Source organism: Mesoplodon densirostris, chromosome 9 (genome assembly GCF_025265405.1).
Source record: "Mesoplodon densirostris isolate mMesDen1 chromosome 9, mMesDen1 primary haplotype, whole genome shotgun sequence".
Taxonomy (NCBI): Eukaryota; Metazoa; Chordata; class Mammalia; order Artiodactyla; family Ziphiidae; genus Mesoplodon; species Mesoplodon densirostris.
Genome location: NC_082669.1, coordinates 11,585,929 through 11,604,436, shown reverse-complemented (window position 1 = coordinate 11,604,436; position 18,508 = coordinate 11,585,929). Strand labels below are relative to the sequence as shown.

At 36.1% G+C, this 18,508-nt stretch overlaps 1 protein-coding gene across 4 annotated transcripts in view; it reads left to right on the top strand.

The window, feature by feature from the left end:
* The first annotated feature begins 11,560 nt into the window (after positions 1-11,560).
* LOC132495707 (platelet glycoprotein 4-like) overlaps positions 11,561-18,508 on the top strand; it is a 34,335-nt gene continuing 27,387 nt past the window's right edge. For all 4 annotated transcript variants that reach the window (XM_060107628.1, XM_060107630.1, XM_060107629.1 and 1 more), the window contains exon 1: positions 11,561-11,680. In XM_060107628.1, coding sequence (XP_059963611.1) covers positions 11,561-11,680 — 120 coding nt within the window. The remainder of the gene's footprint in view (positions 11,681-18,508) is intronic.

Sequence of the window (18,508 nt, the reverse complement as noted above, 5' to 3'; positions counted from 1 at the left end):
GAACGTTAGAGTAACTCTTGTATCTTTGCTTATGCATCATCCAGACAATGTTAGACTAAGAACTGTCTAACCATTCAATTCAACACAATAAATTATTGACACTTCTGTTTTCTGATGAGCTTGACTCAACAGCAGTGGGCTGTGTACACTATCTCACTTCAGTTTTAAGTTCAAAGCAGACAGAGTCTAGGCAGTACCCAGGTCTGCCCATAACTTGACACCTTTGGACTCAGGGTCCTTGCAAGTCATAATAATGAGTTTTAAGGTTTAGAAAGTGAAGCACTGAAGAATATGTTGCCCCCTGGGTTCTCTAATGTACTTTCTTGGGACTCTTCTCCCTTTGGGACCCTTCCCTGTAGTCCATGGGCTGCTTGAATAAAGGAGAATGATTCTGGGAAAGGCCAGGTAAATTCTCAACTTAGTGATGGCACAGAATCTGAAAAGTGGCAGATATACACACATATATCCATTTTAGAAACAGTAGTTCTGTAAATTTTAGAACAATTTGGTACAGTCTCCCAAGACTGAACTAGGAAAAAATAGAAAATATGAACAGACCAAGCATTGAAATTGAAACTGTAATTTAAAAACTTCCAACAAACAAAACTCCAGGACCTGATGGCTACACGGGCAAATTCTATCAAACATTTAGAGAAGAGCTAACATCTACCCTTCTCAAACTATTCCAAAAAAATGCAGAGTAAGGAAAACTCCCAAATGCATTCTATGAGGCCACCATCACCCTGATACCAAAACCAGACAAAGATACCACAAAAAAAGAAAATTACAGGCCAATATCACTGATGAACATAGACTCAAAAATCCTCAACAAAATATTAGCAATATGAATCCAACAATACATTAAATGAATTACACACCATGATCAAGTGGGATTTACCCCAGGGATGCAAGGGTTTTTCAATATCCACAAATCAATTGGTGTGATACACCACATCAACAAATTTAAGAATAAAAACCATATGATCATCTCAATAGATGCAGAAAAAGCTTTTGAAAAAATTCAGCATGGACTTATGATAAAAACTCTCCAGAAAGGGGGCATAGAGGGAACCTACCTCAACATAATAAAGGCCATATACAATAAACCCACAGCAAACATCATTCTCAATGGGGAAAAACTGAAAGCATTTCCTCTAAGATCAGGAACAAGACAAGGATGTCCACTCTTGCCACTTTTATTCAACACAGTTTTGGAAGTCCTAGCTACAGCAATCAGAAAAGAAAAAGAAATAAAAGGAATCCAAATTGGAAAAGAAGTTAAACTGTTACTGTTTGCAGGTGTCATGGTACTATACATAGAAAATCCTAAAGATGCTACCAGAAAACTACTAAGCTCATCAATGAATTTGGTAAAGTTGCAGATTACAAAATTAATACACAGAAATCTGTTTCATTTCTATACATTAACAATGAAAGATCAGAAAGAGAAATTCAAGAAATAATCACACCTACCATCGCATCAAAAAGAATAAAATAGCTATGAATAAACCTACCTAAGGAGACAAAAGGCCTGTACTCAGAAAACTATAAGGTGCTGATGAAAGAAATCAAAGATGACACAAACAGATGGAAAGATATACCATGTTCCTGGATTGGATGAATCAATATTGTCAAAATGACTATACTACCCATGGCAATCTACAGATTCAGTGCAATCTCTATCAAATATCAATGCCATTTTTCACAGAACCAGCACAAAAAAAATCTTAAAATTTGTATAGAGAAACAAAAGATAGCCATGGCAATCTTGAGAAAGAAAAAAGGAGCTGGAGAAATCAGGATCCCTGATTTCAGACTATACTACAAAGGTATAGTTAGGTACAGGCACAAAAATAGAAATATAGATCAATGGAACAGGATTGAAAGTCCAGAGATAAACCCACACACCCATGGTCAATTAACCTATGACAAAGGAGGCAAGGCTGTACAATGGAGAAAAGACAGTCTCTTCAATAAATGGTGCTGGAAAACTGGACAGCTACATGTAAAAAAAATAAAATTAGATCATTCTTTAACACCATATTAAAAAAATAAGTTCAAAATGGATTAAAGACCTAAATGTGAGACTGAACACTATAAAACTCCTAGAGGAAAACACAGGCACAACACTCTGACATAAATTGCATCAATATCTTTTTCAATCTATCTCCCACCGTAATGGAAATAAGAAAATAAAATAAACAAATGGTACCTAGTTAAACTCAAAAGCTTTTGCACAGCAAGGGAAACCATAAACAAAATGAATAGAACAATTTTTATTCCACCTGTCAGAATTGCAAAGGACATTGATATTGAATAATTATTAGTGGTACTTATACAGAAAATAAAATATCTTTCCGAAAGAGATGACTTATCTTTGAGCTATATTTTTTTGTTATGTAAACAAAACTGGAATTTGACTCTGGGGATTTTCTGTCCCAACTTTTTAATGAGTTGGAACCATAGGTTTCTACAGAGATTTTCCTTCAGCTTCCTAAAGATGGGACAGGATACTGTTAGCTGGGAGGTGGGAGATCAAGTTAGGAATTGGGGTCAGGGTTCCCACCACTGCTATAATCATAGTCATTCTGCCTGGTCTTCCATGTAAGAAACTGAGTGAAAAACTGGTTCAGCTGCTTAAAATAAAAACTGCTTAAATTAAAAAATGCAGACCTCATCTTAGCATCTTATTTTACACATGAGGAAATTGAGGAAGAGCGTGCTCATGGTCACCTGGCAAGAGAGTGGCAAGACATTTGTTTAATCTCCAGTCTACCAGACTCAGTTACACCAGGTTGGATCCCTGTATTCTGATAACCTGTAGGTGAGAACTGGGTAATGGTCTATGACAGCGGTCCCCAACCTTTTGGCACCAGGGACCAGTTTCGTGGAAGACAATTTTTCCATGGGTCAGGGAGGGGGGATGGTTTCGGGATGATTCAAAGACATTACATTTATTGTGCACTTTATTTCTATTATTATTACATTGTAATATATAATGAAATAATTATACAAATAACCATAATGCAGAATCAGTGGGAGCCCTGAGCTTGTTTTCACTTGCTACTCACTGATAGGGTTTTGATATGAGTCTGCAAGCAATTGATTTATTATGGTCTCTCTGCAGTCAAACCTCTCTGTCAATGATAATCTGTATTTGCAGCCACTCCCCAGCACTAGCATCAACACCTTAGCTACATCTCAGATCATCAGGCATTAGATTCTCATAAGGAGCACACAATCTAGATCTCTTGCATGTGCAGTTCATGAACAGTAGGGTTTGAGCCCCTATAAGAATCTAATGCTGCCACTGATCTGACAGGAGGTGGAGCTCAGGCAGTAATGCAAGTGATAGGGAGCGGCTGTAAATACAGATGAAGCTTCGCTTGCTTACCTGCTGCTCACCTCCTGCTGTGAAGCCCAGTTCCTAACAGGCCATGGACCAGTACTGGTCCATGGTCTGGCGGTTGGGGACCCCTGGTCTATGAAATGGGCAGTCAGTAAAATATTACTTAATCAGCTCGCCTGAATAAGATCACTTGTATATACTACAGAACACCTGGATGATAGTCTCTACTTAGCAATTACAATGATCATTTAAAAGATGATGTTTCACAAAATTTTTAAGGGGCTCTGCAATTATCCTTTGCAAAGGAGATCCTACTTGAGACAATCTAGTCATTACTATCAGGTTTAAATAACTTGTTCCATTGCATTATGACAACCCTGGTCAAAGCCATAGGAGGTAGTGTGTTATTTTTCACCTTTCATCCCCAAGCAATTAATAAAAATCCTACCCTACTTGCTCAGGGACATATAAAATTCCATAGGAAAAGTAAATCACTTGTTTAGGCTTCTGATTTCTCCAATATAAACATTTTGTTTACATTGGAAAAATCATGTGACACTAATGACTATACAAAAGTTACTTAGCTACCAAGACCTCAGTGTGAATCACTTTGTTCATCCTGATTTACAGTGGAAGTATCCTAGGTATTAGGCATAGGTAAAGGGAAATCCTAAAGAAAAATAAATAAATAAACTGCCATGAAAGGAGGAACCAAGATGGCAGAGTAGAAGGACGGGCTCTCACTCCCTCTTGTGAGAACAACGGAATCACGACGAGCTGCTGACAATCATCAACAGGAAGACATTGGAACTCACCAAAAAAGATACCCCACATCCAGAGAAAAAGGAGAAGACACAATGAGACAGTAGGAGGGGTACAATCACAGTAAAATCAAAACCCTCAACTGCTAGGTGGGTCACTCACAGACTGGAGAACACTTATACCACAGAAGACCACCCACTGAAGTGAAAGATCTGAGCCCCATGTCAGGCTTCCCAACCTGGGGGTCCAGCAACGGGAGGAGGAATTCCTAGCTAAAAAGACTTTGAAGTGTAGTGGGAATTGATTGCAGGACTTTGACAGGACTGGGGGAAACACAGACTCCACTGTTGGAGGGCACACACAAAGTAGTGTGCACATCGGGACCCAGGGGAAGGAGCAGTGACCCCAGGGGAGACTGTATCAGACCTACCTGTTAGTGTTGTAGGGTCTCCTGCAGAGGCGGGGGGTGGCTGAGGCTCACCATGGGGACAAGGACACTGGCAGCAGAAGTTCTAGGAAGTACTCCTTGGCGTGAGCCTTCCCAGAGTCTGTTATTAGACCCAACAAAGAGCTCAGGTAGGCTTCAGTGTTGGGTTCCCTCAGGCCAAACAACCAACAGGGAGGGAACTCAGCCCCACCCATAAACAGTCAAGTGGATTAAAGTTTAACTGAGCTCTGCCCACCAGAGCAACAGTCAGCTCTACTCACCACCAGTCCCTCCCATAAGAAAACTTACACAAGCCTCTTAGATAGCCTCATCCACAAGAGAGCAGAAGGCAGAAGCAAGAAGAACTATAATTCTGCAGCTTCTGGGACAAAAACCACATTCACAGAGAGATAGACAAGATGAAAAGGCAGAGGGCTATGGACCAGATGAAGGAACAAGATAAAACCCCAGAAAAATAACGAAATGAAGTGGAGGTAGGCAACCTTCAAGAAAAAGAATTCAGAATAATGATAGTGAAGATGATCCAGGACCCCGGAAAAAGAATGGAGGCAAAGGTTGAGAAGATGCAAAAAATGTTTAACAAAGACCTAGAAGAATTAAAGAACAAACAAACAGAGATGTATAATACAATAACTGAAATGAAAATTATACTAGAAGAAATCAATAGCAGAATACCTGAGGCAGAAGAAAGGATAAGTGACCTGGAAGACAGAATGGTGGAATTCACTGCTTCAAAACAGAAAAAAGAATAAAGAATGAAAAGAAATGAAGACAGCCTAAAAAGTCTCCGGGACAATATTAAATGTAACAACATTCGCATTATAGGGGTCCCAGAAGGAGAAGAGACAGAGAAAGGATGAGAGAAAATATTTGAATAGATTATAGTAAAAAACTTCCCTAACATGGGAAAGGAAATAGCCACCCAGGTCCAGGAAGTGCAGCAAATGCCATACAAGATAAATCCAAGTAGAAACATGCCGAGACACATAGTAATCAAATTGGCAAAAGTTAAAGACAAAGAAAAATTATTGAAAGCAGCAAGGGGAAAATGACAAATAACATACAAGGGAACTCCCATAAGATTAACAGCTGATTTGTCAGCAGAAACACTACACAGCAGAAGGGAGTGGCATGATAATACATAAAGTGATGAAAGGGAAGAACCTACAACCAAGAGTACTCTACCCAGCAAGGATCTCATTCAGACTCGATGGAGAAACCAAAAGCTTTACAAAGCAAAAGCTAAGAGAATTCAGCACCACCAAACCACCTCTACAACAAATGATAAATAAATTTCTCTAAGTGGGAAACACAAGAGAAGAAAAGGACCTACAAAAACAAACCGAAAACAATTAAGAAAATGGTCATAGGAACATACATATCGATAATTACCTTAAACGTGAATGGATTAAATGCTCCAACCAAAAGACACAGGCTTGCTGTAAGGATACAAAAACAAGACCCATATATATGCTGGCTACAAGAGGCTCACTTCAGACCTAGGGACACATAGAGAGTGAAAGTGAGGGGAAGGAAAAAGATATTCCATGCAAATGGAAATTAAAAGAAAGCTGGAGTAGCTATACTCATATCAGATAAAATAGACTTTAAAATAAAGAATGTTACAAGAGACAAGGAAGGACACTACATAATGATCAAGGGATCAATCCAAGAAGAAGATATAACAATTATAAATATATACACACCCAACACAGGAGCACCTCGATACATAAGGCAACTGCTAACAGCTATAAAAGAGGAAATCGACAGTAACACAATAATAGTGGGGGACTTTAACACCTCACTTACACCAATGGACAGATCATCCAAAATGAAAATAAATAAGGAAACAGAAGCTTTAAATGCCACAATAGACCAGATAGATTTAATTGATATTTATAGGACATTCCATCCAAAAACAGCAGATTACACTTGCTTTTCCAGTACACACAGAACGTTCTCCTGGATAGATCACATCTTGTGTCACAAATCAAGCCCCAGTAAATTTAAGAAAATGGAAATCATATCCAGCATCTTTTCTGACCACAATTCTATGAGATTAGAAATCAATTACAGGGAAAAACATGTAAAAAACACAAACACATGGAGGCTAAACAATATGTTACTAAATAACCAAGAGATCACTGAAGAAATCAAAGAGGAAATAAAAAAAATACCTACAGAAAAATGAAAATGAAAACATGACAATGCAAAACCTATGGGATGCAGCAAAAGCAGTTCTAAGAAGGAAATTTATAGCTATACAAGCCTATCTCAAGAAACAAGAAATACCTCAAATTAAAAATCTAACCTTACACCTCAAGGAACTAGAGAAGGAAGAACAAACAAAACCCAAAGTTAGCAGAAGGAAAGAAATAATAAAGATTACAGCAGAAATAAATGAAATAGAAACAAAGAAAACAGCAAACATCAATGAAATGAAAACCTGGTTCTTTGAGAAGATAAACAAAATTGATAAACCATTAGCTAGACACATCAAGAAAAAGAAGGAGAGAACTCAAATCAATAAAATTAGAAATGAAAAAGGAGAAGTTACAACAGACACCACTGAAATACAAAGCATCCTAAGAGACTACTACAAGCAACTCTATGCCAATAAAATGGACAACCTGGAAGAAATGGACAAATTCTTAGAAAGGTATAACCTTCCAAGACTGAACCAGGAAGAAATAGAAAATATGAACAGACCAATCACAAGTAATGACATTCAAACTGTGATTAAAAATCTGCCAACAAACAAAAGTCCAGGACCAGATGGCTTCACAGGTGAATTCTATCAAACATTTAGAGAAGAGCTAACACCCATCCTTCTCAAACTCTTCGAAAAAACTGCAGATGAAGGAACACTCCCAAACTCATTCTATGAGGCCACCATCACCCTGATACCAAAACCAGACAAAGAAACTAAAAAAAAAAAGAAAATTACAGACCAGTATCACTGAAGAATATAGATGCAAAGATCCTCAACAAAATACTAGCAAACAGAATCCAACAACACACTAAAAGGATCATATACCATGATCAAGTGAGATTTATCCCAGGGATGTGAGGATTCATCAATATACACAAATCAATCAATCTGATACACCATATTAACAAATTGAAGAATGAAAACCATAGGATCATCTCAGTAGATGCAGAAAAAGCTTTTGACAAAATTCAACACCCATTTATGATAAAAAAAAAACTCTCCAGAAAGTGGGCATAGAGGGCGCCTACCTCAACATAATAAAGGCCATATACGACAAACCCACAGCAAACATCATTCTCAATGGTGAAAAACTGAAAGCATTTCCTCTAAGATCAGGAACAAGACAAGGATGTCCACTCTCACCACTATTATTCAACATAGTCTTGGAAGTCCTAGCCATGGCAATCAGAAGAGAAAAAGAAATAAAAGGAATACAAATTGGAAAAGAAGAAATAAGACTGTCACTGTTTGCAGATGACATGATACTATACATAGAGAATCCTACAAAGGCCACCAGAAAGCTACTAGAGCTAATCAATGAATTTGGTAAAGTTGCAGGATACAAAATTAATGCACAGAAATCTCTTGCATTCCTATACACTAATGATGAAAAATCTGAAAGAGAAATTAAGGAAACACTCCCATTTACCACTGCAACAAAAAGAATAATATATCTAGGAATAAACCTACATAGGGAGAAAAAAGATCTGAATGCAGAAATCTATAAGACACTGATGAAAGAAATTAAAGATGATACAAACAAGTGGAGAGATACACCATGTTCTTGGATTGGAAGAATCAATATTGTGAAAACGTCTATATTATCCAAAGCAATCTACAGATTCAATGCAATCCCTATCAATTTACAATGGCATTATTTATGGAACTAGAACAAATAATCTTAAAATTTGTATGGAGACACAAAAGACCCCAAATAACCATAGCAGTCTTGAGGGAAATAAACGGAGCTGGAGGAATTAGACTCCCTGACTTCAGACTATACTACAAAGCTACAGTAATCAAGACAGTATGGTACTGGCACAAAAACAGAAACATTGATCAATGGAACAAGATAGAAAGCCCAGAGGTAAACCCACACACCTATGGTCAGCTAATCTATGACAAAGGAGGCAAGGATATACAATGGAGAAAAGACAGTCTCTTCAATAAGTGGCGCTGGGAAAACTGGACAGCTACATGTAAAAGAATGAAATTAGAACACTCCCTAATGCCATACACAAAAATAAACTCAAAATGAATTACGGACCTAAATGTAAGACTAGACACTATAAATCTCTTAGAGGAAAACATAGGAAGAGCACTCTTTGACGTAAAGCACAGCAAGATCTTTTTGATCCACTTCCTAGAGTACTGGAAATAAAAACAAAAATAAACGAATGGGACTTAATGAAACTTCAAAGGTTTTGCACAGCAAAGGAAACCATAAACAAGATGAAAATACAACCCTCAGAACTGGATAAAATATTTGCAAAGAAATCAACAAAGGATTAATGTCCAAAATATATAAACAGCTCATGCAGCTCAAGATAAAGAAACAAACAGCCCAATCAAAAAATGGGCAGAAGACCTACATAGACATTTCTCCAAAGAAGACATACAGATTGCCAAGAAGCATATGAAAAGCTGCTCAACATTACTAATAATTAGAGAAATGCAAATCAAAACTACAATGAGGTATCACCTCACACCAGTTAGAATGGGCATCATCAGAAAATCTACAAACAACAAATGCTGGAGAGGGTGTGGAGAAAAGGGAACCCTCTTGAACTGTTGGTGGCAATGTAAATTGATATAGCCACTATGGAGAACAGTATGGAGGTTCTTTAAAAAATGAAAAATAGAATTACCATATGATCCAGCCATCCCATTACTGGACATATTCCAGAGAAAACCATAATTCAAAAAGACACATGCACCCCAATGTTCATTGCAGCACTATTTACAATAGCCAGGTCATGGAAGCAACCTAAATGCCCACTGACAGATGAATGGATAAAAAAGTTGTGGTACATATATACAATGGAATATTACTCAGCCATAAAAAGGAAGAAAGTTGAGTCATTTTTTGAGACGTGGATGGATCTAGAGACTCTCATACAGAGTGAAGTATGTCAGAAGGAGAAAAACAAATATTGTATATTAACATGTGTATGTGGAACCTAGAAAAATGGTACAGATAAACTGGTTTGCAGGGCAGAAGTTGAGACACAGATATAGAGAATAAATGTATGGACACCAAGGGGGGGAAAGCCACAGTGGGGTGGGGATGGTGGTGTGCTGAATTGGACGATTGAGATTGACATGTATACACTGATGTGTATAAAATTGATGACTAATAAGAACCTGCTGTATAAAAAAATACTGCCATGAAAATGGTTATAATTTTGTTATACATTTGGGGGAAAACCTAACTTTCCTTATTTTCTTAAAGTATTAATTAATATCAAGACTTTAAAATAATTAAATGGTTCCTCAAGTGGAGAGAAATACTAGTAAAATCATCAGAGAGGTATTTCTACCACTACAAAGCTATGGAGGGAAAAACTGAGACCATAACAAAATATAATTTTTATTATTATAGTCACGAGGATGACAAAAATATTGTTTGTGTGTCTTTTCTGTCTGTAGCCTCCATTCTGTTGGCATTTTTGTTTTCCTTTGCCAGGGGCATTTTGAAGCAGGAAATAATTTTTTATAAATACAAAGCACATTCCATTTATCAATGTCAGGTCAACCCCATTTAAAAAAATGCTGTTGCAAACAAAATATCTCAAATGAACAGGGTTTTGAATACTAGAATAGCAAATTCTTACTAACTTTGTTACAAAAGGATCTACCAATTCCACTAAGAGTTTTCTTTCAATCTTTATGAAAGGAGCATATATTATATGAAGATACCAAAGATAAGACTGACTAGGTGAAATACATACTGACACAATCTACATATTTTAACAGAATTGGCATGAGTCAGCTGCCCATGACAAAATGAACAATATTGCACTTGAATATGTTAAAAAATTAATTTGAGACTAGTAAGAAACCAATGCTGTGACAGAAACTAGTTATCCTCTACCTTACATATTTTCTTCAAATCTTTTTTCCTCCCAACTATCTAAAAGTCAGTTATTAAAAACTAAATTGAAAATACTCTTCTTTAAAATATTTCAATGTTTTCAACACTGTGCATAAGAAAGAATTCAGGCATGAACTCAATATTCCTGACAGTGGAACTTTCTTTTAATGGTGCTTATAATTTTGATGATATTAGAGACCATTCTAGTATTATTTTCCCAACTTACTCATGCTTTTCTGTTTTAAGAGATGGCTTATAAATGATTAGAAAAATTGATTTCTTCATAGACTCATCAGATCATTTCCTATAAAATCCCTACCTTTCTATTTGTGAAAAAGGAATAGTAAAGAAAACATCTGTCACTGTATTTGCTTAGCATTTGGATGGAAAAGACATCAGTCCACCCACATTCAGTTTGCAGGAGAACTCCAGGTAGGGTGCAGACAGATGGTTGTGTTTGAGTGGAGAAGCCAGATAGAGGATAAAGATGCCCGTAAGTGTCCCAGTCTGATGGAAGGTAGGCAGGGGGTGAGAGTACAGTAAGCATATTCTCCTTAGTTAGTATTTCAGTGTGTTAATCATCCATAGAAAGAAAAGTTAAAAGAGGAGAATTTTAAAGAAATGCTCTATGTGACAATATTTATTACTTCTACCACTGGTAGGTAGTTCAAATCAAGAAAGGAAAAAACCTAGAAAGTTTTGTATATTAAAAAAAAGCATCTGTTTATTTATAACTGGCAAAATGATCTGTTTCAGTTGCATGTTTACTTTGATCTTTTTCTACTGGTATTTAAGTTTCTGCTTTGTGATCTCCTTCCAATGATAGAACCAGACCTCCTGGAAACCACGTTCATCAGACCTGAGAGTCTGAAAGAAGCAGGTGCTGAACCTTAGCTGTCCCCCTGAACAAGAAACATGGGCTGCGATCGAAACTGCGGGCTCATCGCAGGTGCTGTCATCGGTGCAGTCCTGGCTGTGTTTGGAGGTATTCTAATGCCAGTTGGAGACATGCTTATTGAGAAGACAGTTAAAAAGGTACAAGTATTATCAAGAATATTTCTTGTCATCCTGATTCATTCTACCTTCCATCCCGTTTTGGCTTAGGGTGCCTGTTTTATATTTCATTGTAACTGGCAATTTTGTGTCTTCGACACAAAGGTCATAATGAACAATTGAAACTCTACATGATAGAGAAATGGTCAAAGCATGATGTATATTCTATATGAATGCACTGTCATCTTAAGTCTAAATATCCAAATTTTGATTAAAAACCATAGTAGGTATGCAGATTAATAGAAATAATTGCTTTTAGTTATGTCCAAAGAGTATGTTGATATGCTTTTTTTTTGCATACAATATACCATTTTTTATTGAGAGAAATATTCATTAAATTCTGTTGTACTTTACACATTTCAAAAGTTTCACACACAGGATTTCATATAATCCCATAATAACCATTGTCCCCCCACCCCTATATTGCCCCTTCTTCCTCCTCTCTCCTTACTGGTAACCACTAGTTTGTTCTCTATATCTGTGAGTCTGCTTTTTTTGTGTTTTATTCACTAGTTTGTTGTATTTTTTAGATTCCACTGTAAGTCATATCATACAGTATTTTCTTTGTTTGATTAATTTCACTTAGCATAATACCCTCCACATCCATCCATGTTGCTTCAAATGGCAAAATTTCATTTTTTTTTTTATGGCTGAGTTGTATTGCATTGTGTATATATACCAACGCATCTTTATCCATTCACCTGTTGGTGGACACTTAGGTTGCTTCCATACCTTGGCAATTGTAAATAATGCAGCTATGATCATTGGGGTGCATGTATCTTTTCAAATTAGTGTTTTTGTTTTTTTGGACATATACCCAGGAGTGAAGCTGCTGGGTCATATGGTAGTTCTATTTTTAGCTTTTTGAGGAACCTCCATACTGTTCTCCACAGTGGGGGCACCAATTTACATTCTCACCAACAGTGTACGAGGGGTTCCCTTTTCTCTACATCCTCACCAACATTTGTTATTTGTGTTCTTTTTGATAATAGCCATTCTGACATGTGTGAGGTGATACCTCCTTGTGGTTTTGATCTGCATTTTCCTGATGATTAGCAATTTTGAGCATATTCTCATGTGGCTGTTGGCCATCTGCATTCCCTCTTTGAAAAAATGTCTGTTCAGTTCTTCTGCCTATTTTAAAAGTTGTTTTTTGTGTGTGTGTATGTGTATTGAGTTGTATGAGATGTTTATATATTGTTGATATTAACCCATTATTGGCAGTCATGTCATTTACAAATAGTTTCTCCCATTCAGTAGGTTGTCTTTTTTGTGTATGGTTTCCTCTACTGTGGAAAAGGTTTTAGGTTTAACTAGGTCCCATTTATTTATTTTTGCTTTTATTTCCTTTGCCTTTGGAGACAGACCCAAAAAATATTGCTGCAATTTATGTCAAAGAGTGTTCTGCCTATGTTTTCCTCTAGGAGTTTTATGACATATAGTTTTACATTTAAGACTTTAATCCATTTTGAGTTTATTTTTGCATATGGTGTGAGAGAGTGTTCTAATTTCACTGATTTACATGAGGTTGTCCGGCTTTCCCAGCACGACTTGCTGAAGAGACGGTCTTTTCTCCATTGTATATTCTTGCCTCCTTTGTTGATGATTAAATGACCATAGGGTGTAGTTATTTCTGGGCCCTCTATTCTGCTCCATTGACCTATGTGTCTATTTTTGTGCCAGTATATTACTGTCACTTTGTTTTATAATGTAAACTCAGGGAGTTTGATTCCTCTGGCACTGTTCTTCTTTCTCAAAATTGTTTTAGCTATTTGGTGTCTTTTGTGTTTCCACACAAATTTTAAAATTATTTGTTCTAGTTCTGTGAAAAATGTCATTGGTATTTTGATAGGGATTGCATTGAACCTGTAGATTTCCTTGGGTAGTATGGTAATTTAATAATATTAATTCTTCCAACCGAAGGATGCAGTGTATCTTTCCAGCTGCTTGTGTCATCTTCAACTTCTTTCACCAGTGTCTTACATTTCTGCAAGTATAGGTCTTTTACTTCCTTAGGTAGGTTTATTTTGGTATTTTATTCTTTTTGGTATCATGGTAAATGGGATTGTTTCCTTAATTTCCCATTCCAATAGTTCATTGTTAGTGTATAGAAATGCAACAGATTCTTTTATATTAGTTTTGTATCCTGCAACTTTACTGAATTCACTGATGGGCTCTTGTACTTTTCTTGTGTTGTACTGAAGATTTCCTACATATAATATCATGTCATCTGCAAACAGTGACAGCTTTACTTCTTCCTTTCCAATTTGGATTCCTTTTATTTCTTTTTCTTCTCTGATTGGTGTGGTTAGGACTTCCAAAACTATGTTGAATAAAAGTGACATGAGTGTGTGTTCTTATCTTATTCCTGATCTTTAGAGAAAATGCTTTCAACTTTTCACCATTGAGTATGATGTTAGCTGTGGGTTGTCATGTATGACCTTTATTATGTTGAGGTATGTTCTCTCTGTGCCCAGTTTCTAGAGAGTTTTTCTCATAAATGGATGTATAATTTTAACAAAAACTTTTTCTGCATCTATTGAGATGATCATATGGTTTTTTATTCTTCAATTTGTTAATGTGGTGTATCCCACTGACTGATTTGCAGATGTTGAAAAATACTTCCATCCCTGGAATAAATCCCACTTGATCATAATATATGAACCTTTTAATGTATTGTTGGATTTGGTTTGCTAATATTTTCTTGAGGATTTTTGAATCTATGTTCATCAGAGATATTGGCCTTTAATTATCTTTTTTTTGTAATATTTTTGTCTGCTTCTGGTATCAGGGTGATGCTGACCTCATAGAATGAGTTTGGAAATACTCCTTCCTCTGAAATGTTTTGGAATAGTTTGAGAAGGATAGGTGTAAATTATTCTCTAAACGTTTAGTAGAATTCACCTGTAAAGCCATCTGGTCCTGGACTTCTCTTCTTGGGAGTTTTAAAATTACTGATTCAATTTCATTACTGGTAATTGGTCTGTTCATATTTTCTACTTCTTCCTGGTTCAGTCTTGGAAGAATGTACCTTTCTAAGAATTTATCCATTTCTTGGTCTAGGTTGTCCATTTTATTGGCACACAGTTGTTCACAGCAGTCTCTTATTTTTTGCATTTCTGTGGTGTTAGTTGTAACTTCTTTTTCATTTCTAATTTTATTATTTGGGCCATTTCTCTTTTTCTTCTAATGAGTCTGGCTAAAGGTTTATCAATTTTATTTATCTTTTCCAAGAACTAGTTTCTAGTTTTGTTGATGTTTATCTTCTTTTTGTATCCATTTCATTTATTTCTGCTCTTACCTTTATGATCTCTTTCCTTTTCACTTTCATTTGTCTCTAGGTAATTTTTGATTTCCTCTTTGATTTCTTCAGTGATCCATTGGCTGTTTAGAAGTACATTATATAGCCTCCATACGTTTTTCTTTTTCCAGCTTTCTTTTTCGTGTCATTTAAGACTCCCTTTTAATAAGATTATTGCACAGTCTGCACATAATAAAAGGCACTCTGGTCTAGTGTGGTGGAGTACATAGAACTGATGGGTGATAGGATACAATGGAATAAAAGGACTAAATAGGGAGAGGAGTGAAATCTGCAAACTGTAAGATAACCAGTTGAGTTACTGAAGGAGATGTATTCCTTAGAAGAATAAAAGACAGAGGTTTTAGAAGTGATTTGATATGAACATCAGTATGTATTTCAAAGGTCAGTGCTCAGGGCTTCTCTGGTGGCGCAGTGGTTGAGAGTCCACCTGTCGATGCAGGGGACACGGGTTTGTGCCCTGGTCCAGGAAGATTCCACATGCCATGGAGTGGCTGGGCCCGTGAGCCATGGCCACTGAGCCTGTGCATCCGGAGCCTGTGCTCCGCAACGGCGGAGGCCACAACAGTGAGAGGTCCGCGTACCACCAAAAAAAAAAAAAAAAAAAAAAAGGTCAGTGCTCAGAGAGATTTGATCATTACTATAGAGATTACAGATAAAACTAATAGGTTCACTTTCTAGAGAGTCTGAATGTAGAGACAAAAAGACAGAAAAAGTGGTCAACAGTAGGAGTCACATCTCTGAATTATGTGTAAACCCAGTGAGCCAAGTGTCTTACCCTTACCTCAAGAGCATTTAAGTTAATGCTGCTATTTTACAAATATATTCAAGTTTTACTACAGGTCAGTTTTTGTTTACCATTGAAATCATTGCAGATTACTTGTTTCATTTAATGGACTAATACCAAATTGGGAAAGTTATTACCTGCATACAAACACCATTTAAAAAAAAAAAGAAGAATGAAAGTGCTTAATTTTAACAGATCAGAAAATCATCTTATGATGTTATCTAATTTTTAAAGTATAGAGTTGGTACTCTATGATAGCTTTCAATTCTAAAAGATGGCCCCCAGACTCCAGCATTTGAAATGGCCTAAAATAGTCCATAGAGTTTACTTCACACACACACACACACACACACACACACACATATATATATGTATTCATATTTCTTTACTGTTTATTTCCAAGGGATGTTTTTTAAGGACTTCATGGTTTTTACGTGTTATAGCTGAAAACTATTTTTTTTTTTACCAGTATTTTAGACTATGATTCCTAGTAGATTTGTCTGGGCCAGCAGGTTTATGCAATCTTGCTAGACAGACTAAAAGTCAATGGCATGAGCTGCCATGTATGTGGAAAGTAGAAACTACCAAAGGACTTCAGAAAAAGGACGAAGTTTTGCCACTATTTACAAAGGATAATTTGTCACCTTGACATTGTTCATATCACTTGATAAATGCTTAGTGAATACTGTATAACATAGGTAATTTAAAATAAATTTTAATTTAATTTCCCTATGATATTAACTGCAAAACACCAAGAAACAAATTAAAGATTTCTTTCTCTCAGCCTGTACACACATGCATGTGCATAATGCATACACATATTAGAAAAATTTTTGGATGTGGAAACTGCTTGTAATTGGTCCCAAATAGAACATATTTTGGTAGTGAGTGGAGAAGATGAAACTATTTTCAGTATGTTTCTGCTTTTTAAGGAAATTTTGATTTCACTGGCTGGAGAATAAATATATAAATAATTAAATAGCAGAAAAGGAAGTGTTACAGGATTTTACATGTTATTGCCACATAACTGGTTTAGACAGTAATGCTAAGAGCAAAGTAGTTAAAGCAAGATGGGAAGCAAGTGAGATGAGAATTCTCCTTCTAAGGGGTAGATAGGATTTGTATAACAGTAGCCAATGTTTATTGAATGCTTGCTATGTGCTAACACTCTTCTAAATGCTGACTTTTAATAAATCTTATAACAACCCATGAGGATAAATATTTAATTATGCCATGTTCTACTTATTTTGACTTTGAAAAATACTAATTTTGTACAGTTCAACTTAATATTATTATTACCCCATTTTACAGGTAAGGAAACTGAGGTACAAAAAATTAAATAACCTGCCCAAGTTTAAATGGTTAGCACGTGACCAGACTGGGGATCAAACTCATAGCATCTTGTTTCATTGCTAACCACTTCACTCTAGGCTTTGAGTAAAGAAGCCAATGGACTTGGTCAGGCTGGAAGTAGGGTAAGGAAATCAACTCATAGATTAAAATATGCTACACATAATTCTGTCTCCTGGTACACTATAAGAGCCTTGAGAAATGGGACAATATATTTTTGGCATACGTGCTCTACATACTTCATGCATAGGAAGATATCAAGGACATTTTAATAGTTATAATAAAGTTGCCAGTCATTGGATGAGTACTGTTTTCCTGTAACAGCAATAATCAAATGACCATGTGACTAGATAGAAGTTATTAGTCTTCCAAACGTCTGCTTTCAAATTAGCAAATGTAGCAAAATAGAAGTTTCAAGGTAAACAAAATGTAGCAAATGTAGAAGTTTCAAGGTAAATGTCTTTCAACTCAGCTGGAGACCAAGCCATGTGAGAGTCATCAGGCTGGAATCCAGTCATTACTAGGGCTGAATCAGCCAAGTGCGAGGATTTTAAATTATATTACTTTTTCTATACACATAATTAACACCTTTGTACTTCAAATTTAGCAAAAGATTTGCAAAATAGACTAGATAGTCCAAAGTCAATTTAAAATCAAGGCCTCTTAAATTCACAAAGGACATAAAAACTTTTGCTCCTTTTAAAATTAGAGGAACTGATGATAAAATAATCTTAGTAGTCACTGAGGTCTATACAATTTTCTAGTACATATAGTAGTGTTAGGATCAGAAGAAATGCATTCCTGTTCTGTTTCAATATTTTTTTCTTTGTGAACAAATCGTGGTGTTATGCAAACCACACAAAATTGTAGTAAAATACCTGATTTTCCATTATCTACTACTAAATTGTCATACAATATTGAATCGGACATCTGTTTTCTGTAGGACCCACTTCTACCTCTAAAAAACGGATGGAATTAGATGACCCTAACTCTAATATCTGATAATTCAATGCATTCATTTCAACTCTTTGCATTTCAGCTTTCCCAGTTGAAAAAATATCTCCAGATGAACAAATAAGGCAAAGTGATTCATGGCCTTTAGAAAAAAGACATGATACGCTTACAATGTCTTTTGATATTAAATGCATAACCATTAGAACGAGGAAGTTTTCTGTCCTGCCAAGTACATTCTGTCACAGTCCCTTTTCAATTCTTTAAGTACTTATAGAGTTCCTTTTATTAAGAACTGAAATAAAATATGTGCCTTGAGAGGTACATGATAAACAATTGATATTATATCAGTCCTTAAGATTCTTATATCAATAGTGTGAGAGTAATAATGTGTAGGTTCGTG